Source organism: Bos taurus, chromosome 21 (assembly GCF_002263795.3).
Source record: "Bos taurus isolate L1 Dominette 01449 registration number 42190680 breed Hereford chromosome 21, ARS-UCD2.0, whole genome shotgun sequence".
NCBI classification, from domain to species: Eukaryota; Metazoa; Chordata; class Mammalia; order Artiodactyla; family Bovidae; genus Bos; species Bos taurus.
Genome location: NC_037348.1, coordinates 21,146,217 through 21,168,743, shown reverse-complemented (window position 1 = coordinate 21,168,743; position 22,527 = coordinate 21,146,217). Strand labels below are relative to the sequence as shown.

Below are 22,527 nucleotides of genomic sequence, written 5' to 3'. Positions count from 1 at the left end.
GTGCATATATTAGATTTTCAAATAAATAATAATATAACAATACAAGAAAAGGGTGGCTGATTTTCTAGGAGCTTTTGGTCATTCTGAAAGTGAAAGTATTAGGCACTCAATCGTGTCTGATTCTGTGTGACCCCATGGACTATAGCCCACTTGGCTCCTATATCCATGGGATCTCCAGGCAAGAATACTGGATCGGGTAGCCATTCCCTTTTCTAGGATATCTTCCCAACCCAGGGATCAAACCCTGGGTCTCCTGCATTGCAAGTGGATTCTTTACCGTCTGAGCCACCAGGGAAGCCTGGTCATTCTGAGTTTTCTCAGTTATCAGCTACAAAGTGGAAATCAGAATTGTATGGGAATTGGAGGAATTTGTTGACATTCAAAGGTTGGCAACAGCATGCCCAGAGCCCCGTGGAATCCCATCCCTCCTGCCTGACCAGCTTTGACTCTGCACCTCCTCGTACTTGAATGTACAACCTGTTTCCACTGTTTGTTAGCTCCAGTCAAGTGTGATTAAAGGGGGGTCTAATGCCAGATTCTTGGCTTGGATCTAGAACTCCATCCATTGTCCAGGATCCAGACAGGGCAGACCATATTGACAGCTGCGTGCCTGGGAGGGTCCTCGTAGGCCAGGCTCTCCTAGGGAGCCAATGGGCCCTGAGGCATGTGTCCATGGGATGGACTCTAGCCCTTCTCTCCAGGGGTGGGTTGGCACTGTCTCTCCTATATGTGATCATGGGCATAAGCATCTGGGGCTGCTGAGACAGACTGCAGAGTAGGGGGTAAAGAGAGGCCAAGGGCAGTAGAAGAGAAAGGAGACAAGGGGAGAGGGGTGGTAGTGAGCAAAGATGCTCAGGAAGAAGGTACCAAGTCACTTGGCTTTCTTTGCTACAAACCAGCTCACCCATGAGTCTCACAGAACTGGAAGCCTGGGGGACGCAAGACAGCAGACCTCTGAAAGAAACCCTAGACACCACTTCTTTGGAAGACATGAGACCAAACTCCAAACACTTCACAGTTCAGCTGGAGAGCAGACCTCCATGCATGAAGGAGCTATTGTGATAACATGTAAACTCAGACCCAAAGGGTCAGGCAGGCGATTGCAGACACTCTGAGCTTTGCCATGTGGACAATCATGTTGTCCATAAATGGAGACAGTTTTATTTCTTCCTTTCCAATCCATATGCCTTTTATTTCTCTTTCCTTATTCCAAAGGTGAGACCCCCACCTCCCAACATTGACAAGGTGTGGGTAGAAGCCAACATCCTCGCCTTGCTCTGAGTATTGAAGGAAATCTTTCAGTCTTTCCCTATTTAGTATGCTGTGAGCTGTAGGTTCCCTGAGGATGCGTTCATCAGACTGAGAAAGTTCTCCTTTAGCCTAAATTTGCTGAGAATTTTTATCATGATGGGGTGTTTGTTTGTTGTTGTTGTTGTTGTTTGCCATGCTGTGGCTTGTGGGATCTTATTTCCTGACCAGGGATAGAACCTGGGGCCCCTGCAGTAAGAGCGCTGAGTCCTAACCACTGGACCACCAGGGAATTACTCTGAATTTTCTGAAGTGCTTTTTCTGTGTCATTGTCACTCACATTTCATTAGCAAAGCCCGTTATTCCTGCCCCAAAGTGGTGGGATACCAGCTAAAGGCCAGAGGTGGCAGCTGTGGCAACAGGCCAAGCCCTTGACCCTGCCAGGCTGAGGGTGTCCTGGAGGGCAGCAGGGCTCCTCTCCTCCAGCTCAGATGGTTCACCAGCCTGCCCAGATTCTGCCAGCTTTCTGGATTTACCCCGGATAGCTTCGTCTCTCCCACTCACCACCACCAGGGAAGGGTACCCCCAGGACCAGTCTGCCCTGGAGGAGGAACATGGAGTCAGGGCCCCATGCCCTCCTGGCCTCTACAGGAGTCCAGGGACCTGCTGCCACAGCATGCCTGTGTTAGTCACTCAGTCGTGTCCGACTCTTTGCGACCCCGTGGACTGTATGAACCTGCCAGGCTCCTCTGTCCATGGACTTCTCCAGGAAAGAATACTGGAGTGGGTTGCCGTTTCCTTCTCCCCCATTATACAAACTGGAAACGAAGGTTCAAGAAAACTTTTTTTTTAAGCATTTATTTAATTCTGGCTTGCTGCATCTTGGTTGCTGCGTGGGCTCTTCTCTAGTTGCGGGTAAGCGAGGGCTACTCTTTGGTTGTGGTGCATGGGCTTCTCATTGCGGTGGCTTCTCTTGTTGCAGAGCTCCGGCTCTAGGGTGCGCGGGGGCTTCAGAAGTTGCCGCTCCTGGGCTCTATCTAGGGCACAGGCTCAATAAATGTGGTGCACTGAACTTAGTTACTCCGAGGTGTGTGGGATCTTCCTGGACCAGGGATCGAATCCATGTCTCCTGCATTGGCAGGAAGATTCTTTACCACTGAGCCACCAGGAAAACCCTCAATAAAACAAGAATTTGCATAAGGTTTCCGACAGGTGAAGGCAGCCCCAAAACTAAGTACCAGAATTTGCAGTTCCCTGACCTGGCTTCCCTTAGCCTGCTGAGCTGGTCCAACACCCTGGACAGCGCCTGCCACTGGCACAAGCAGAAGGCCGGAGTGTCCGGGTCAGGTGTCCATGCGAGGGCCCAGGTGGGGCCAACCTGGCGCAGCCAACAGGCCGACACCTTCGCCCCCCGCAACCCCCACCCCGACGTTGGTTCAAAGGGTCAAGCCCCGCCCCCGATAGGCCCCCGAGCCCCCTTTGAAGTGCTGATGCGGCCTGGAAGAGGCCACTTCACACTTCGGGGCTCGGGGATAAAGCGGTCGCCGGCCGCCAGCCCCCAGACACGCCGCCGCTGCCATGGCCCAGCCCCTGTGCCCTCCGCTCTCTGAGTCCTGGATGCTCACGGCAGGCTGGGGCCCAGCTCAGCCGCCGCCGGCCGCCGACGCGGACTGCGGTTGCTCCCCCGCTTCGTCCCCGGACTCCTGGGGCAGCGTCCCGGCCTGCAGCCCCGTGCCGAGCCCCGGGAGCCCGGCCACCCGCGTCGCCCTCCGCGCCCGGGCAGCTGGGAGGCGAGGCGCGCGGGTAGGCCGCCTGGGCGCCGGGCAGCGGCAGAGCGCCAGCGAGCGCGAGAAGCTGCGCATGCGCACGCTCGCCCGCGCCCTCCACGAGCTGCGCCGCTTCCTGCCTCCGTCTGTGGCGCCCGCCGGCCAGAGCCTGACCAAGATCGAGACGCTGCGCCTGGCCATCCGCTACATCGGACACCTGTCGGCCGTGCTGGGCCTCAGCGAGGATAGCCTGCAGCACCGGCGCCGGCAACGCGGCGACGCGGCGCCCCCTCGGGGCTGCGCGCTGTGCCCCGACGGCGGCCCCGCGGAGGCGCAGACGCGAGGCTGCTGCTCCGGCTCGGCCGCCGGCGCCGCGGTGTCCTGGGGGTCCCCGCCCGCCTGCTCCGGAGCCCTGGCAGCGCCCGAGCTGCGCGACCCTCCGGTGCTATACGACCGCGGGGCGGCGTGCCCGCAAGGACCGGCGATGGAGCCGAGCCCCTCATCCCCGGTTAGTATCGCCCTCCTTCGCGCGGAACTCCCTCCCGGCTCAGCGCCGTCGTGGGGTGGCACTACCTGCCGTCTCATATCCCCACCTCACACTCCGGGGATGAGCCCCCCGTGGGGCTCCCCCACCGGCGGCCCGGCCTCGCCTGCTCGCTCTCTGGAGCGACACGGTTGGCGTGCGCAGGGCGCCTGAGCGGCGAGGGAAGGGAGGGGGACACTGGGGACCCCCCTGAGAGCGGAGCTCGCGAGCGCGGACACCCACGCTCGGCGGCCTCACGCTGAGGACCACGCTGTCCCCTGTCTCCTCCAGCTCTTTCCCGGCGACGTACTGGCCCTGCTGGAGACCTCGATGCCCCTCTTGCCCCTGGAGTGGCCGCCGGCCTGAGAAGTTGAAGTGACGGCGGACATCTGGCGCCCAGTTCTGTGAGCACCGACGCCTTTTTGGCCTCCGCGCCTTCGAAGCGGTCCCTCTCCAGACTCCCTTTCCTGAAAGAGGGCACCGAAGATACCGGCATGGGCATCGCTGGAAGTGAGAGCCGGTCCCCACCTAGGACGGACTTCCGCAACCCCTCCCGCGATGGAGGGGCTCAGAGGGTAGACACTTGGGAGACAGGCAGGAGCTCTGCCTAGTATGTATTTATTTATTTGTGAATAAACTCTGTGCTGGTGTCAGTTGGCAAGTTCTTCCTCCACAGGGTCACAAAGCTTCCCTCCCCTCCTCCAAAGGACGTCAGGGATTTGGGAGTCCCCGAAGTACACAGCCTCAGACCCCTTCCTCCTTGCCCCCAGCCCCGTCTTAGCACCCCGTTATTCCCGATGGGCCCACCTGAAGGGGGCGGGGCTTCATTTGAGGAAAGCGGCCGCAAGCTGAGTCTGTCCACCTTTTCTTTGAACCTGGATAAAACCAAGTATCTCTGTAGAAAATGCGTTTCCATTAGTGCATACTTACTGTGCACCGGGTCTTTACACATTTTATTCCTAAGTAGTTATTTTGCAGAAGGATAAACCAAGGATCAGCACTCAAACCCAGGTATGACTTCCAGAATCTGAGCTCTCGGCCCTGGTTGGGTTTTGCCTGCTCCGCTCTTTCTAGGGTCTGACAGGAAGCCGGCTCCGAGGGCTCACTGCATGTGTCTACTGCCCTTGTGCTGGAGCATCAAGGCCTGGACCCTGGCATTCTCCCATCTCCCTTCACTCTGGTTTCTCTCCCATGTTTAGGGACATAACACAGGTGGATCAGTCCCAGTTTTAAATAGCTGTGACCTCCCAGAGGCCTGGCTCAGGCAAGATGAGAGGTCCATCGATTGTATCCAGATCCACAGAACTGACCTGGATCTAGGCTTGGATTCAGATTAGGGAAATGCTGTATGCGGGAAGGGGAAACCTGGGTTCAGTCAGGGGGTCTGGTGAGCAGTCAAGCCTGGGGGTTGGTGAGGTGGGGTAAGGGGTCTCTCAGCCATCTATGAATGCTTCCCCCCTGCCCCCCTCAAGCATCTTTGAAATACTAACCTTGGCATTTAAAAAAAATACCTTTATTGAGATATAATTTATACCATGAAATGCATTCTTTTCAAGTACATAATTCAATGGTTTTAGTATATTCATAGTTAGGTAACCATCACCACTGTCTTATTTTGGGTCATTTTTACTACCCCTCAAAAGAGACCCTGTAACCATTTAGCAGTGATTCCCTGTTACTCCATCCCCCTTTTCTCCACCCCAGCCCACTCATCTGTTTTCTTCTAGCTCTACAGATTTGCCTATTCTGGACTTTCATATGAATGAAAGCATATTTTCTCGTGTATCAGTACTTCATTTATATTTATTGCTCAGTAATATTCCATTGCATGGGTGTAGCACAGTTTATGTATTTATAGGTTGATATTGATTTGTTTTGAAACTACTTCAGAGATCATTCCCAATGCTCTGGCCCAGGCCAGGAGGGGCAGTAACTCGGAGTGGGCTGGGGGTCACAGTGTGTAATTCAGGAGTCCTGGCGCACCCTGGCCAGCATTTGGTTGTAGAGAGTGGGATCCAAAAGCGGAGGCCCCGCAGGGGGCGGGACCTCACACCTTCACTGATCCGCCCCTTGCCCGCGCCTCCGCCCCCAACTCTCTCTTCCCTCCCAGGGACCCTAAGGAGCTGAGCGGGAAGTCTTCTCCAGGACCCTGCCCAGTTTAGAAAAATCTATTTGCATGGTAAAGGCCCCGTGGTTTAGGACGGGGAATTAAAGTTATTAGCAAGTCTTTTCATAGATAAGTGGGGCTCATCGGCCAGCCCCCTCCCCTGGGGTGCGCCTCCCCTCGCTCTCCGAGCCTAGGAGCGGCCCACTGTTTATTAGCACCTGGGTGTGAATTTCCATTAACACGTCCCCGCTAATAAGAGGGCTGGAGATGGGAAGGGGCGCCTCCCACCCCTCCCGCGCCCCACCCCCTTCCTGGGGGGCACCCACCGGGAGGAGGGCCGAGAGCGGCTCCCAGGTAGGTGAGCCCTGGGCGAGGGCGCGCTGTCAGTTCTCTGCTAACCTGTTGAGCTAAGCCGTTAGCGGGGCCGTGTGGAGGATGGAAGTTGAGGACGATCAGGGGCCGCGTTGAGACTGGGCCCCGGGTGTGACTCTGGGGCCGGTGTGCTTCACCGCGGGCGCATCGCCTTTGCGACAGCTGAGCAGGGACAGAGGGTGCTGGGTGGCACGTCCCCTCACCGTGGGGGGCTGGTCCGGAGCGGGCTGCGCGCAGGCCTGCTGGAAGTGGGGTGGGGGTGGGCGTGGGCGTGGTGGGGAGGGCGGAGGATGGCATCAGCGGCTGATCCTGCCCGGCTCTGGTCGCTGCTGGCCGCCTTCGCAGCCCCCAGGGGTCAGAACCGTCATGGTGGAGAAGCACATATATACGGAGCAACCGGACGAGCCGGGGCTGTGTTTAAGGCTTTAACTTCACCAACTGGGGGCGCTTCCCTGGCTGGCCAGTAGTTAAGACTCCAGGCTTCCAATGCGGGTCCCATCCGGGGTCAGGAACCAAGATAGAATTCCACATGCCCTGAGGAAAGGTCAAAAGGTTAAAGGAGAATGCTATTTATATATATATTGCTAAAAAATAAAATGTTAAAGAAAATAAATTCAACAACTAATTTCAAGTCATTTAAACCTCAGATGCACAGGTGAGGTGGGCAGGTGGTGGGGCACCTGTAGCTCTTTTACAGATGAGGACACTGGAGCTCAGAAAAAGAACAAGGAGATTTTCACAAAGCTAGTATACCTGGTTCGGAGAAGGTGATGGCACCCCACTCCAGTACTCTTGCCTGGAAAATCCCATGGATGGAGGAGCCTGGTAGGCTGCAGTCCATGTGTTTGCTAGAGTTGGACACGACTGAGCGACTTCACTTTCACTTTTCACTTTCATGCATTGGAGAAGGAAATGGCAACCCACTCTAGTGTTCTTGCCTGGAGAATCCCAGGGACGGGGCAGCCTGGTGGGCTGCCGTCTGTGGGGTCGCACAGAGTCGGACACGACTGAAGCGGCTTAGCAGCAGCAGCAGCAGCAGTATACCTGGTTGGGGCTTCCCAGGTGGTGCAGTGATGAATCCACCGGCCAAGGCAGGAGATGCAAGAGACACGGGCTGGGAAAAATCCCCTGGAGAAGGACATGGCAACCCACTCCAGTATCTTTGCCTGGAGAATCCCATGGACAGAGGAGCCTGGCAGGGTATAATCCATGGGGTCTCAAAAAGTCGGACACGACTGAACGACTAAACAACGACAAAGTATACCTGTTTATTGGGTGGCGACATTGGTGAGCGGTACTCAACAGTTCTGGTCTTTGCTGTAGCCCGTCAAGCAAGTAGTATGTGTGTGTGTTGAGGGGTCTGAAATACAGCTCCTAAAGCACATGGGCCACCGGTGCCATCACCGGCAGGGACCTGCCGCTGCCTGCTGACCACATGTATTGCTCCTGTGAGAGAGCCGTATTTTGTAGATGCTGATGCTGGACGGGTCAGTGTTTTCAGGAGGGGCAGCTAAGCGATCAGTTGACACTGAAGACATTGCTTCAAGGACACACCACATGGGTCACCAGATGAACCCAGGGCTGGAGGGGAGGGCTGGTGGTCTGTATCAGCAGAGGGCAGACTGTCCCAGGAGCCGGGCTGGAAAGCTGGGCTCAAACTTGGTCAAGTGGGTGGTGTGCCTGGTTGGAGGGCCATGCTGTGCTAAATGAACCAGCCCATCTGAGGGGCGGGGCACATGGATGCCCCAGGATTCTGAAACACCCCCGCTTGGAAAACCAGGCTGGCCCAGGGCTCAGGAGGGAAGCCAATCCTAACTGCAAGGCCCGGATTGTCCCAGGGTGAGGCCAGGCCCACTTTGTCCACTCTCCTCCTCCGCCCCCTCCCCATCCAGGTACAAACCCTGCCTTTGCACAACCCTGAGGGTGAGTGCCTCCTAAACTCTGTGCCCTGGACACTCACCTGCGTCCTAATGCTCCCCAAGAAAACCCAGTGTTCTTGGTGCTTCTCAGGGGCCCTCTCTCCCAGAGGGCAGGGACCTCTTTGGGGGCCACTGGCACAGCCCCAGTAGTGCCCCAGCTCCATGGGAGTGGGGCTAGAGCCCTGGATTCCCCAGCCTTGTGCCACCTGAGCCTCTTCTGCCCACCTTCTGGTACTTTGCCAGCCCTGGTTCCCTCTCCCTTATCCCTCTGTGGGTCCAGTATGTAAGGTTCCCTGTGAATGCCCCAACCCCCATTGCTCTCCCCACCCACACTAGGAAGTGAGGAGGTGCCTGGTGTTGGCAGCATGTGACTTTAGAAAGGGTGGACAGGGCACCTCCATTGTCTTGGCCTGCTCAGCACCCCTCCTACTCTTGTCCCTTGCAGCCTGTCATTTTCTTTTCTCCAGACAGCTCTCCCTTCCTTAGTTTGGGTGGCCTCCATGCCCCTCTAGGGATGGGCACGTGTGCAAGTTTAAATGGTCATCACAGTGAGTGGTTCAGGGACGTGACCACATACAGGCCAGTGAGGAGCAGGCTCAGGACTTTGCTGGAACCACTGAAAAAGGGACAGTCACCGTGGGTGCTGTTAGTGGTCTTTTTGCCACCCAAGCAGAAGGGCCTACCTAAAAAAGGGAATCAAAACTGGGGGGTGGGGACTTCCCTGGAGGTCCAGTAGCTAAGACTCTATGCTCCCAATGCAGAGGACCCAGGTTCAATCCCTGGTCAGGGAACTAGATCCTGCATGCTGAAACTAAGACCTGGTGTAGCCAAATAAGTAAATAAAGAAAAATAGATACTAAAACAAAACAAAAATAAACAACTTGACCTGGGGCCAACCACATGGAAAGCATTATGTCTAGACTTTTACACTCCATGAGCCAACAAATTCTCCTTGTGGCTGAAGTTAGTTTGAGTTGGGTTTCTGACTTTTGCTACTGAAAAAGTCCACCAGCATTTGATAAGGTTGTTCCAAGTCTTGACTGCAGTCTCAATTTCCCTCTTTGTTAGATAGGGATAATCATACTTACATTTCACAAAGTGACTTAAGGCTTTTATCTAAAATACAGAGACCCTGGTAGATGCCCTGTAAATGTCAGTTCCCCGTCACATTTAGGTGGCATGTAAAGCCGAGACGATCATCCTAAATTTTCCTTCCTCATCCCAGAGAGACCTGCCAGCCACCATGCCTACTGTGTAGAGGAAAAGGATACTGTAGAGCATTCTGTTTTTGTTTTTCCTGCTGTGTTTTCATTCTCATGGTGAGGATGGCGAGGGGCAGAGTGTCTCGGGTGGGGATCTCTTCATCCAGGGGGCATTCAACTAGTCAGGTGTCATGTAACCTGCCATGAGGCAGGTGTCATGCCAACAAAGACTGTGTATGACTCGGGGGAGAAAGTGGATAGGGACACAGAAACAGTTCAGTTCAGTCACTTAGTTGTGTCCGACTCTGCGACTACAGCACACCAGGCCTCCCTGTCCATCACCAACTCCCCGAGTTTGCTCAAACTCATGTCCATTGAGTCAGTGATGCCATCCAACCATGTCATCCTCTGTTGTCCCCTTCCCCTCCCATCTTCAAACTTTTCCAGCATCAGGGGCTTTTCAAATGAGTTCTTCACATCAGGTGGCCAAAGTATTGGAGTTTCAGCTTCAACACCAGTCCTTCCAATGAATATTCAGGACTGATTTCCTTTAGGATTGACTGGTTGGATCTCCTTGCAGTCCAAGGGACTCTCAAGAGTCTTCTCCAACCCCACAGTTCAAAAGCATCAATTCTTTGGCGCTCAACTTTTTTTATACTCCAACTCTCACATCCATACATGAATACTGGAAAAACCATAGCCTTGACTAGACAGACCTTTGTTGACAAAGTAATGTCTCTGCTTTTTAATATGCTGTCTAGGTATGGTCACAAACCATGCAAGCATTCAGTCTTGGGAAAGGCTGGGCGCACTAACCACCTGCAGTTCTCAAAGGCACCACACAGTGTCCTCAGAGAGGCAGGCGTAAGCTTTGAGCGGCAGGGGACTGACTCCACCCAATTTTCCTGGGAAGGGCAGTTTCTAGAAAAGAAAAAGGTACCTCTGCGCCTCCCTCCTGGGCCCCCAGCCCCCAGTCTCCTCTAGGGTTCCCAGGCAGCAGTGGCAAAATTCCTGCGTGCCCCCACTTTGCCTCTCACACCTGTGTGACCTCAGGCAGTCAGTCAACCTACTCTGAGCCTCAGCCTCTCCAGAGTGATTCCACAACAAGTGGGCCAAGAGAAAAGGGGGCCACACACAGCCCGGTGGACTGGGTGTCTTGCTTATTTGAGCAGAGTGGCTCCTGCTCTGTTTGTGGGCCTATGAGGCAAACGGTCCTCACCAGGCCTGGGACTCTGGCTGACCTCATTGCCTGGGCCCTGCTGGGGGTCTGGACTGAGTGGGAATGAAGGACACACACCACAGCAGCTTTGGAGCCTGGAAACAATATCTCTGTTTATTCAGGTGACATCTGCTCTCCTGAGCATTCTGACAAGTGGCTTACAGGTTGAAGGCCCCCCCACCCCCAAATCATGTGTCTCCCCTTGCTGGCTTGCAGAGGTCCCAGACATCAAGCCAGGCCCCTGAAGCCTACTGAGCTTCAGCCCTTTGTCTTGTCTCTTGATCTCAGAGCGTTCCGGGGCAAAGCCTGCCTGCTGCCAAGCTCTTCAGAGCCTAGGGCCGCAGCCCGGTCACTTCTTAAGGTCCTCTTTTTGGAGAAGCAAGGAATACCTCCGAAGCCGGGTCCAGTGCTCTTCCTCTTTCACCTTGTACTTTGCCAGGTTCTGAATACTGTGGGACAGGCCATTGATGAGGGGAACTTGCTTTGTACCACATCCCCCCCATTCTCTATTCCCCCCACCCAACCCCCCACCCAGGGCTCCTAGGTCCCCAGGGCAGACCCTGACCACCCTGGGCTGATATGAGAAACTCCCCAAATGACACATCTGCTTCCTGTCTGTGTTCTCAGGACTCAGCCTGGTGCACAGAAGGTACCTGAATCAGCTTTGCAGAAGGAATAATAGGAGTGACGGAAGGTGAATTTATGAACCAAAAGTCTATTTGCAGGACCAACATTAAATACATCCGAATGCCACCAGTTACGTGTAACATCTCGTGAGCACGTACTAGTGACCAGCACTGGGGGAAGCGTTGGCAAGATCAAAGTGACTAAAACAGCTGCCCTCTCCCCCACCACAGTTTAGTGAGGTGATCAGTCACTAAGTCATATCCGACTCTTTGCGACCCCATGGACTGTAGCCCGCCAGACTCCTCTGTCCATGGAATTTCCCAGGCAAGAATACTGGAATGGATTGCCATTTCCTATTCCAGGGGATCTTCCTGATCCAGGGATCAAACTCTTGGCTCTTGCTGTCTCCTGCATTGGCAGGCAGATTCTTTACCACTAGCACCACCTGGGAAGCCCAGTTTAGTGAGGTGACAAGAGGAAAAGAACTTTTGTAACAGGAGGCATTTAAAAGCAATAGAATAAAACTAGAGAAGAGCACTTCCTGCCTGGGGAATGCCCCCAGAGAATAGGATTTCTGAGTTGAGTCTTTAAAAAAAAAATAAATGCACAGTCAGTGTGGCAGAATCAGAGAAGTCCAGGGTCACCCTTCAGGCTGCATGCAGACCTGGCCATGGGGAGCAGGCAGAAGAGAGGTGGCCTTCCTTCTGGGGAGGGGTGCGGGCTGCTGCCAGCTTTCTACCTCGGGCGCCTGAGTAAGCGGACAACGTTTAAAAGCTTAGAGCAAGTGGGAAGAGGGACACTTCTGGGGGAAAGACAAGGACCACAGGTTTGGGTATGTTCTGCGGCTCTGCCAGTCGGACAGCCACATCGAGATGTCTGGTACTCAGTGCATTAAAGCATTTTTTTTTTTAATGTAAGTAACCTATGCTTTGCTTAAAAAAAAAATCAAAGGATTCAAAAGTGGGTATACAATTAAAAGTAAACCTCCTTCTCACCTCAGACCCTTATTTTCTGTTCCCGAAGAAACTGTAATGAATGGCTCCTTGTAAATCCTTGAAAACCGTTCAGACACACAAGTGCAGGCATGCATATCATCTCTCCTTTTAAACTTAAAAGGAAGACTGCAACACACTGCCTGCCTTTCTCACTGAAAATGTATCCTGGCGGTTGCTTCCTGGCAACACTCAGATCTGCCTCTTTCTCTTTCCCTATTGACGACCCTTGGAGTTTCCAGTCCCCGTGTGTGGGGTGTGTGTGGGAGTCGGTGGGCAGGGGACAGGCAGAGGGTGTGCAGGCCTTGGCCCCTCGCAGCTCGTGTGCAGACCCAGCTCCTTCACTTAGAAGCTGGTGACCCTGGACCGGCGAGTTGACCTCTGCCAGCCTTAGCTTCCTGGCTGTAGGGGATAAAGTTAACCCTAGTAAGAAACAAGATGTGCCTCAAAGTACTGAGCATAGTACCTGGTACACTGCAGGTGCTCAGGAAAGGTTAATTCTTTTCATTTTTTAAAATTGAAGACCACTTGATTTACAATGTTGTGTGAATTACTGCTGAGCAGCAAAGTGATTCAGTTACATACCACCTGTCAGCAAAGCCTGGGGGAGGGAGGGGGAAACATCCCACTCCACAACTTCTGTTTGGCTAAACAGGCAACCAAAATTACTCCTAACCAAAGACAAATCAGGCAAAATGATTCACAACGTATTAACAAAGAACTCTTTAAAATCAAAAGAAAATGAGGACTTCCTTGGTGGCCCAGGGGCTAAGACTTCCCGCACCAAGTGCAGGGGGCCCGTGTTCGATCCCTGGTCAGAGAACCAGATCCCACGTGCCGCAATTAAGACCTGGCAGAGCCATATACATAAATAAATTAAAAAGAACTCAGCCATGAGAAAGAAAGCCAGATCAATTTACAGAAGGAGACAGAGAAACATAGAATAGATATAACATAAAGATGCTTAACCTCCTTAATTTCCAAATTGAAAGAGTTATGAACTATGAGTTTTGTACCTCATTTCTTGGCCAGTCTGGGGAGGGGCTAAGGACGCAGGGTGAATCTGCCCTTTCAGACGTACCTCCCCTGTAACTCTGAAAGCCCACCTCCAATTCATCCCACAGAAATACTAGGAAAAACTCACAAAAATGACTGTGGGAGGATGTTGGCTGGGAAATGGGGCCAGAGTGACCCCCGTGGTGGAGTCTGCTGTGGGCTGGGGCGCAGATGGGGGAAGAGGGCTCAGGAGTCGGGTGTAGTCACTGGGAGCGTGGCTCTGGGCGGAGGAGGAATAGGCGGCTCAGAACTGGGAAGGCGCTGGCTTGTTTCCTAACTTGGGAATGCAGTGGGGACACATGCCTGTGATTAAGACCCTGGAGGGAAGAGGTCACCGACCCGATGGACAGGAAGGTCTGGGTGCCTGGGGGAGGAGATAGCCGTGGGTATAAGCAGGAGGCCACTTTCTCTGAATCAGGAGGGAGACAGGGAGTGAGGGTGGGGGTGACCTGGGTGAGAGGGCAGCCAAGGTCCTGGGTGCTCTGGGAAGTGGGAGGCAAGTTTATCCACCAAGGGCACCGCAGAGGTGTGGGGAGCGCGTGGAAGCTGGGCGGGTGGCTCTCATGGCACCAGTGCCCTTCCCTTTGGCTGAGCACCGGCGATCAGCAGTGAGGAGGGACCCGGGAGGATGCCTGCCCCTCTGAGGCTAGGTACTGACTGTCCCTGGGGACAGCCCTCCCTGGAGCTCCAGACACCCTCCCTCCACCATCAGGCAAAGAAAGGGTTTTCCTTCCCCATGATGGCATAACAAATATGACTGCATTCTATTGTTTTGAAGCAATGTGTGTGCATCCAACTTCCAAAAAGATGGGCTGTCCATCTGCAAAGTGGGAGAGCAGATGGAACATCTGTAAGGCCTCAGGCAAGACCTCTGAATTCCAGTAGCCTTACAGCCTGCACACGTGGGATCTATGGGTCTATAAATAATTTTCCAGAAGTTTGTCCCTCTGTTTCTCCAGAAAAGCAGAACTTCCCTGGTGGTGCAGTAGTTAAGAGTTTGCCTGCCAATGCAGGGGACACGGATTCAATCCCTGGTCTGGGGAGATTCCACATGCCGCGGGCAGCTAAAGCCCATGTGCCACAGCTACTGAAGCCTGTGTGCCCTGGAGGCTAGCACTGCAGCTGGAGAGAAGCCCCTACTCGCTACAACTGAAGAAAGCCTGAGTACAGCAACAAAGACCCAGCACAGCCAAAGTAAAACAAATACATTAATTAATCAATTAATAATAATAAAAGAAAGGCAAAGGAAGGTTAGGACAGGCCCACAATTTCCCTCCTAGGGACAGTGAAGACGGGGCAGTGGGAGTATTCTTCCTCCACCCTAAAGGGAAATCTCATCTGGGGTCCACATGGGATCTGCCCAACCCTTCGCCAAGCCGGTGTGTGCCCTGTGGACGTGAGACTGTTGGGTCAGCCCAGAAGCCCACCTTCTGCTTGGCTACAGGGAATAAAGGGGGCATGGAAGGAAGAAAGAGGGGTGAGGAGTTGTTTCTAGCAGCTTCCTGTGTCCTAAAATTTCTGTCTTGTGATCAAAAGTCTGACCCAGCCGAGACGGCAGACCTGCCATCAGGGAGTGGAACCAGATGGGAATGGTGCCCTGGAGGCCCAGGAGGGATGGGGAACAGAAGCCAGGCCTGTGGAGGGGGCTGGGGTGGCGTACTGGGTGCTAACTGGCCTTCTTCCCAAGTCCAAAAGGCATGCTTCAGTTTCACACTGGCTATTTATAAAAGTCCCAAGTGCACATTTTGCAAAAACACTTTGGACAGACTGTCTTAAGTTTGAACTCTGAGTCTATTGCCGCATAGATCCATTGCCTTAAAGTTTCACCTAGTTTTAGGGCCAAGGGAAACTGTTTCAGTCACAAGGAGTAAACAGAGACCAAAAAAATGATTAAAATCCTTGGACATATTTATGTCCAAGAAAATGAGAATAAAATGTTAATGACAGAATCTAGGTTATGGGAATATAAATGCTTACCCACTTTTTTTCGGAACTAAGGTCTATTTAACATAATAAAATATTGGAGGCAGGATACTCTTTGGAAAAGCCCCAGACGTCAGACCTCAGAGCAAGCAGAACGGGGAAAGTGGAGGCGTTAGTCGCTCAGTCATGTCTGACTCTTTGCGACCCTATGGATGTAGCCGGTCAGGCTCCTCTGTCCATGGGATTTTTCAGGCAAGGGTACTGGAGTGGGTTTGCCATTCCCTTCTTCAGGGGACCTTCCCAACCCAGGGATCGAACCTGGGTCTCCTGCACTGCAGGCAGATTCTTTACTGTCTGAGCCACCAGGGAGCAGGAAATGCCTTGACTAAATCAGTGTTTCCTAATTTATCTCTGGGACCTCGAGGGAAATGATTGAATCCTGTGATCAGGCCCAAGTAAATGTCCCTTCAAGCTGAGCTGCCCCAACCACACCATGCAACCCCTCCTGGCTCCTGCTGGGTCCTTGGACCGAGGGAGCACCTCCCTGAGCTTTTCCCTTCCCCAAGCTCCCACTGCTCTTTCAGCCCTGAGCCCTGCACCTGGCCCCTCAGCCCCCCACCTGGTCAGCCATGCTGACTCCAGCCCACTTCCCAGCAGAAGGTTCCCTGGGAGGCGGGCCCTTCCACCCCACCCGGCTTCTGCAGTTGCTCCTGGGGAGGGGCTGGGGTGTGGGACCTAGGAGCTAAGATGTGTTGATAAAGGAAGAGACACGGTTGGGAAGGGGAGATAGAGGAACGCCTTCTATACCCGATGGGGGCCAGGATGGGTCTCTGGAGACTGGAGGGGGTCAGGGCAGAAGGGACTGCCTTCTTAAGAGAGCAGACCCAGCCATGGAGGAGTGGGGAAGGATATTATAGACACACTTCCCGTGGAAATTTATGTACATAGACATTAAAAACCAGAGCAACAAGGAAGTTTTTCTTTAAAAGTCATTAAGTTGTATTCTGGAGTGACATAAAGCCAGATGAAAAAAGTGAACATGATCTCAACATAGTAAAAATGCTAATGATAAAATCTTAAGGAAATTTACTGATGCATTAATGGCAGCACTGGGATCTGGGGGTGATATTAATTTAAATAATAATTAAATTATTATTTAATTTAATAAATAAATTAAATTTTCTTTATTGTCCTGTTTCCCAAATTTCTATAAGTGCATATATATATATATATATATATATATATATATATATATAGCTTAGAAGACTGAGCACTGAAGAATTGATGCTTTCAAACTGTGGTGCTGGAGAAGACTCTGGAGAGTTCCTTGGACTACAAGGAGATCCAACCAGTCAATCCTAAAGGAAATCAGCCCTGAATATTCATTGGAAGGACTGATGCTGAAGCTGAAGCGTCAATACTTTGGCCACCTGATGCAAAGAACTGACTCACTGGAAAAGAATCTGATGCTGGGAAAGATTGAGGCCAGAAGGCGAAGGGAGCAACAGAGGATGAGATGGCATCACCAACTCAATGGACATGAGTTTGAACAAACTCTGGGAGATGGTGAAGGCAGGGAAGCCTGTGTGCTGCAGTCCAAGGGGTTGCAAAGAGTCAGACACGACTGAGCATCTGAACAACATAAAACTGAGAAATAACGAGTAACATTTTTTCAGTGGGTAATTACTCTGTTATGGTAGTAGAGCTACATGAGAAGCAAACTTATCAGGCTAAGCAGGGTTAGTTAAGCGATGTCTGAGTGGTAATGTCCACCTGCGCCCTGACTGAGGGAGGAAATGGTCAGGGACTAAGGCATCCTGAGTTGCTCAGGTCCTCGGCTGTCAGGCAGGAGGTGAGCTGCCCGGAGCTGGAGCCACTGGCCTCTGGTCCCTTCCCACTGGGAGGGCAGTCAGTTGGCTTTTGGGTGAAGTAGGAAGGCACACCCTTCCTAGGCTAGTGAAAGAAGGGAGTTAGAGAGGACAGAAAGGGGAACATGCTCATTAAACAACTTCTCTGAGCCTTATCAAGCAAGAGCACCAGGAAGCTCCACAGCATGACTCTCAACCCAGGAGAATGGCCCCACTACAGCCATGACCTGACCTCATTCTCTCGACTTTTTTTAAGCCATTGTTTGAAATTTTCCAAAAACATCCGTATGTTGGGTAGAAAAGTTGCAAATAGGACAAATACAAAGAAAAAACATCACACATGCTTCATTATCCAATATAATGTTGTGGATGGATTAGAAGAGACCCCAGCTGGACTTCTCCAGAGATCCAGTGGTTAAGAATCTGCCTGCCAATGCAGGGGACACAGATTTGATCCCTGGTCAGGGGAGATTCCACATGCCTCAGAGCAACTAAGCCCGCGGGCTTCAACTACTGAGCACTCACTCTAGAGCCCGGGATTGCAGCTACTGAAGCCCATGCGCTTGGAGCCCGGGCTCCACCTCGAGAGAAGCCGCGGCAATGAAACACCCTCACACTGCAACTAGAGAAAGTCCCGTGTGTAGCAATGAAGACCCAGTGCAGCCAAACATAAATAAGTAAATAAATGAAATTAAAAAAAAAGAGAGACCCCTGCTTTCTCAGAATGGACTGAGTACCACTAATGATGCTTTTATAGCAGGAAGGAACACAAGCAGAGTCCCCTTGGGGCTGGGGGTTACAGACAGGGAAAGAGGAGAGGTGTATCACGTAATTGGTTATATGGATGATGGAGAAAGGAAAGGGGGCTCAGACAAGGGGCTGGCAAACATTTTCTCTACAAGGCCAGCTAGGAAATGATTTAGGCTTTGTGGGTCAGAGCGTCTCTGCTGCAGCTGCTCAGCGCCTCTGTAACTCTTACATACGCAGATGAGACATAAAGCGGTGGGTGTGGTGTCTTCCGGTGAAACTCTATTCACAAAAACAGGCAGTAGGCCAAATTTGGCTGTAGTTTGCCAACCCCTGTCTTAGATGACTGTGTCTGATAATCCAAATATACTTAAAAAAAAAAAGAATTGAAAAAGCAACAAGAAAAAGACAGCCTTGACAGGAAGAAAACACCAACTTGAAGCCTTTCTTTTCTACCGGCCTGAATTCTTTCCTCCTTTTCTTCCAACCTGAGTGGGATTTAAATGCTGAAAAGGATCTTATGATCAAGCAAACCACTTATTCCATGGTCCAGAGACTACCCCCGGTACAGAGACCCAGAACTTCACCTCTTTTGGAAGAATTTCTCGCATCTCTCCTCCAGGGGCAGCGCCTGGGCAAATGTTGGGTGGGCCAATATGCTAGCTTGAGGAATGGTGCAGTTTCTTGAGAAGTTTTTTAGGAGTGGGTAGTCCTCAAAATTAAAATAGAAAATAGAATTTGGGATGTCTTCTGCTTTGCTGGCAGATCCAATTTCATCTGGATGGTCTCCTGGGATGAAACAGGAATGTGGTGTTCTGTTCTAGTGATTACCTTTTCTGTGCGCTTTGCGGTCAGGGTGGGTGCGAAGGGGCTGCTCTCTGCTTACAAAGCCTGGATCACTGGGTTTGGGCTAAGAGGGGATCACTTGATCTGGAGGAGCAGGAGTCCAGACGGGAGACTTGCCCAGCATTTTATCTAAGCGCCAGTGAGGACTGAGCGGCAGTGTCCTGGTCTGCGGGGGCTGGGATAAGGAGTGGGGAGGAGACTGGACAGGGTCACCCTGTGCTCTATGCAAGGACTGAGAGAGTTGGAGGTGGTCAGCAGGCCACAGGTCTGGGCGGCAGCCCTCACGGGCCCCCTCCGTACCTCGGAGCAGGAAACACGGGTGGTGTAAAGACACGACAAACACTGGGTTCCAGGGGGCTGCCAGGGAGTAGGATCTGGGGAGAGCAAAGGAGCAGATGATCTGCGACTTGGCCACGTCCATGAGGAACACAGAGCCATCTCTGGAAAAGGTCAGCACCTGGGGAGCAAAGAGATGGTGAGTGGGGACTTCTCCAGTCTGTCACTCATCCCAGTGTGAAATAAGAAAAGCAGCTAGAAATAAAAAACAAAGGGGGAATTTATTCACCCTTGGGCACCCAGCCTCTGGATCCAGCTGGAGCTGTTCGGCGGGCAGCAGGAAAGCGGCGTCTGCTCCTGTGGAGCTGCCGGCAGCAGCGGTAAAGAAGCCGCCTGCCGGGGCTCACCTGTCTTCCCCACTGAACTGGGAGCTCCACGAGGGCAAGGGCTTTCTCCTCCCAATCTGTGCCCAGCACACAACAGGCCTTCAGCAGAGATTTTTGGGAAGGAATAATGAACACATTCACTAAAGAAGAATGAGGGGCCTGAGGAACCTACCATGCCAGGTAAGGCTTGGACCGGGGCCACGGCACAGATGGCTTCATCCAGGTACTTCACTGGCCTGTATTAAACAGACACACAGACATCCAGACTGTGGGAGTTTTCAAGTTTTGCCGTCCTCTCCTAGGCATATACCTATATCCAATACAGACAAGTTCTGCTCTAGAAGCATCAGGATGTATGTCAGAGATGTTCATAGGAGCAAAAACTGGGAACCGTCTAAATATCCATTGCTAGGAGAGTGCTTAGGTAATTGTGTTACATTATATGATGGGATACTATATAGCAATGAAAATAAAAGAGCTGGAGCTGCACACGACATGTACCATTCTCCTGAACAATACTGCAAAGCAAGTCACAGAATAAATGGCAGTAGAAAACAAATTGGAGAATACACAGAATATGATCCCATTAGCAAGTTCCCTAAAATATGCACAGCTGGAGTGTATATGGCTTGGAGATACAGTCGTATGAATGTGGTTAATTCTTGAAGGAAAACAAAGAGATGATGAATTTAGGAAAACAGTGGGGTATATTTTTTTTCGAAAAAAAATTAGACATAATATTTAGCAGTAACTCCCATTTTAAAAAAGGTGGAGTCTATTATACAGAGTGAAGTAAGTCAGAAAGAGAAAAACAAATATTGTATATTAATGCATATATATGGAATTAAAAAGATGGTCTGGTGAACCTATTTACAGGGCAGCAATGGAGACACAAAGAGAACAGACTTGTGACACAGGCTGGGGCAGGAGAGGGCGGGAGAATGGAGAGGTTTGCATGGACACATATACACTAGCGTATGTAAAATAGATAGCCACTGGGAGTTTGCTGTATGACTCAGGGAACTCAAACCGAGGCTCTCTGACAACCTAGAGGGGTGGGATGGAATGGGAGGTGGGAGGGAGGCTCAAGAGGGAGGGGACATATGTATACCTATGGCTGATCCACGTTGACGTATGGCAGAAACCAACACAATACTGTAATTATCCTTCAATTAAAAATAAATAAATCAAGGGGAAAAATGTGGAGTCTGCTTTTCCACTGCTTAAATGTGGGCATGGCCAGATGACATGCTGTGTCCAGTGTAACACAAGCAGTGCACAGGGCTTGGAAAACATCAGTGAGCCTCGATGGCGGCTGGGAGCCCTGAGGTTTACTGAGGAGCCTGGGACAGCCTGCAGGAGAGGCTGCAAGGAGGAGTGCCTTGGCCACCAGCTGCCAGCTGCCTGTATGTGAGTAAGGCCCGCTAGTCGGCCCCTCACCCATGGGCATCTGTGAGAGTCAAGGCAAGCCCAGAGCAGGGATTGTCCAACTGAGCCCAGCCCAAGTGCTGACCTACAGCATCAGAGGTTAAGTGGTGACTGTTTCCTTAAGTCGCTAAATTGTGGAGTAGTTTGTTATATGCAGCAATAGATAATTAAAATCAACCCTGAATATTCATTGGAAGGACTGATGCTGAGGCCGAAGCTCCAATACTTTGGCCACCTAATGTGAAAAGCTGACTCACTGGAAAAGACCCTGATGCTGGAAAAGATTGAGGGCAGGAGGAGAAGGGGACAACAGAGGATGAGATGGTTGGATGGCTCAATGGACATGACTTTGAGCAAACTCTGAGAGATGGTGAAGGACAGAGAAGCCTGGTACGCTGCAGTCCGTGGGGTTGTAGAGAGTTAGACACAATTTAGTGACTGAACAACAACCACTTTTGAAGTGGAGGAGAGAAGGATGTGATCCAGGAGAGGCATACAGAGAGCCTTAACTGAATTGGAAATGATCTATTTCTTAAGCTTGGTGATGGGGACAGTGGAGTTCCCACCCCCGCCCCATATGTACGCTAAATACACACCCTCACACATACTATACAGGTTATTTGCATGCATAAAATATTTCACAATTTAAAAGAGGCCTTTGAAGAAACTGACTACAAACAATATTTTGGCAAAAACAACCCTCTTCTTGGTCACATGGGATAGGAAAGATGTCATTTGTGCCAACACACAATTTATATACATAGAACTCATATATATATCTCCACACGTATGCTGCTTCTGCTGCTAAGTTGCTTCAGTCATGTCCAACTGTGTGCGACCCAATAGATGGCAGCCCACCAGGCCCCCCCATCCCTGAGATTCTCCAGGCAAGAACACTGGAGTGGGCTGCCATTTCCTTCTCTAATGCATGAAAGTGAAAAGTGAAAGTGAAGTTGCTCAGTCGTGTCCGACTCTTAGTGACTCCATGGACTGCAGCCCACCAGGCTCCTCCGCCCATGGGATTTTCCAGGCAAGAATACTGGAGTGGGTTGCTATTGTCTTATCTGAATGTATGCTGCTGCTGCTAAGTCACTTCAGTCGTGTCCGACTCCGTGCAACCCCATAGGCAGCAGCCCACTAGGCTCCTCTGTCCCTGGGATTCTCCAGACAAGAATACTGGAGTGGGTTGCCATTTCCTTCTCCACTCTGAATGTATAGGGTTGGCCAAAAAGTTCATTTGGGTTTTTCCATAAAATACAGAAAATAAACCCAAACGAACTTTTCAGCCAACCCAATAAAAGACTTTAGTAATTCTGAGAAGCTCACTGAGACAGTGATGACCAGAGGGAAAGTGAACTCTAGTCTGAGAGGTTGTTTCAGTTTCTTACTGTTAAACAGGGCGGTATGTCTGGCAGATCATGTACCCCGCCCTCCCCCCAACCACCCACCTCTCCACCAGCAGACTGATGGTGGAGTTCTGGATCCCCGAGGCCGTCACCAGATGGAGAGACGCGTCTGTACACAGCACCACGCATTTCATGTGGCATTTCACTGAGCCCTCCGGATACACATTCTGTCCTTTGTGGACTAGGAAGTATTTCAGGAAGTGGATGCTTTGGCAGAAGCACTTTTCAGGAAGAGCAACAACTCCAAGAGTGAGTCCTGGAGGAAGGGAGGGCACGAGTAGGTCAGGCAAGGGGCAGAGGGAGGCAGCCATGGGCGCGAGGTCTGTGACCAGCGAGTGTGTGAGGGACAGGAGGCAAAACCAAGCACTGAGGGGCTTCCCTGGTGGTCCAGTGGCTAAGAACCCACCTTCCAGGGCAGGGGATGCGGGGTTTGATCCCTGGTTGAGGAACTAAGATCCCACAGCCCGCGGGGAAACTAAGCGCGCGCGCCACAACTAGAGAAGCCTGTGTGCTGCAGTAAAGACCCAGAAGAACCAGAAGAAAAACCAAACAAAACCCAGGCAGCGAGCATCCTTCGAAGTGAAGGCAGCCTGTCCACTAGGCTGTCAGTGTTTTA

At 51.8% G+C, this 22,527-nt stretch overlaps 2 protein-coding genes and 1 long non-coding RNA gene across 7 annotated transcripts in view; 1 reads left to right on the top strand and 2 right to left on the bottom strand.

Moving 5' to 3' along the window:
* Positions 1-1,171: 1,171 nt before the first annotated feature.
* LOC112443240 (uncharacterized) lies at positions 1,172-2,714 on the bottom strand. The gene is made up of 2 exons (XR_003031587.2): positions 2,508-2,714; positions 1,172-2,285 (listed from the first exon to the last, which is right to left on the bottom strand). It is a non-coding gene; the product is annotated as an uncharacterized lncRNA (long non-coding RNA).
* Positions 2,715-2,761: 47 nt separating this feature from the next.
* MESP1 (mesoderm posterior bHLH transcription factor 1) lies at positions 2,762-4,190 on the top strand. Its single transcript, XM_024982315.2, has 2 exons — positions 2,762-3,522; positions 3,829-4,190. Exons 1-2 carry the CDS (start codon positions 2,827-2,829, stop codon positions 3,901-3,903), a joined length of 771 nt encoding a protein of 256 aa, XP_024838083.1. The 5' UTR covers positions 2,762-2,826; the 3' UTR covers positions 3,904-4,190.
* Positions 4,191-10,443: 6,253 nt separating this feature from the next.
* The window catches only part of WDR93 (WD repeat domain 93), a 52,366-nt gene continuing 40,282 nt past the window's right edge, over positions 10,444-22,527 (bottom strand). For 3 of the 5 annotated variants that reach the window (XM_024982312.2, XM_024982313.2, XM_059879276.1), the window contains 5 exons: positions 21,954-22,167; positions 19,250-19,313; positions 18,716-18,872; positions 18,157-18,358; positions 10,444-10,805 (listed from right to left, as the gene is read on the bottom strand). In XM_024982312.2, the coding sequence (XP_024838080.1) occupies positions 10,706-10,805; positions 18,157-18,358; positions 18,716-18,872; positions 19,250-19,313; positions 21,954-22,167 (737 nt within the window). In that variant the 3' untranslated portion in view covers positions 10,444-10,705. Of the gene's footprint in view, positions 10,806-18,156; positions 18,359-18,715; positions 18,873-19,249; positions 19,388-21,953; positions 22,168-22,527 lie in introns of those variants that run through there. The other 2 variants (XM_024982314.2, XR_009492109.1) reach the window with 2 other exon arrangements.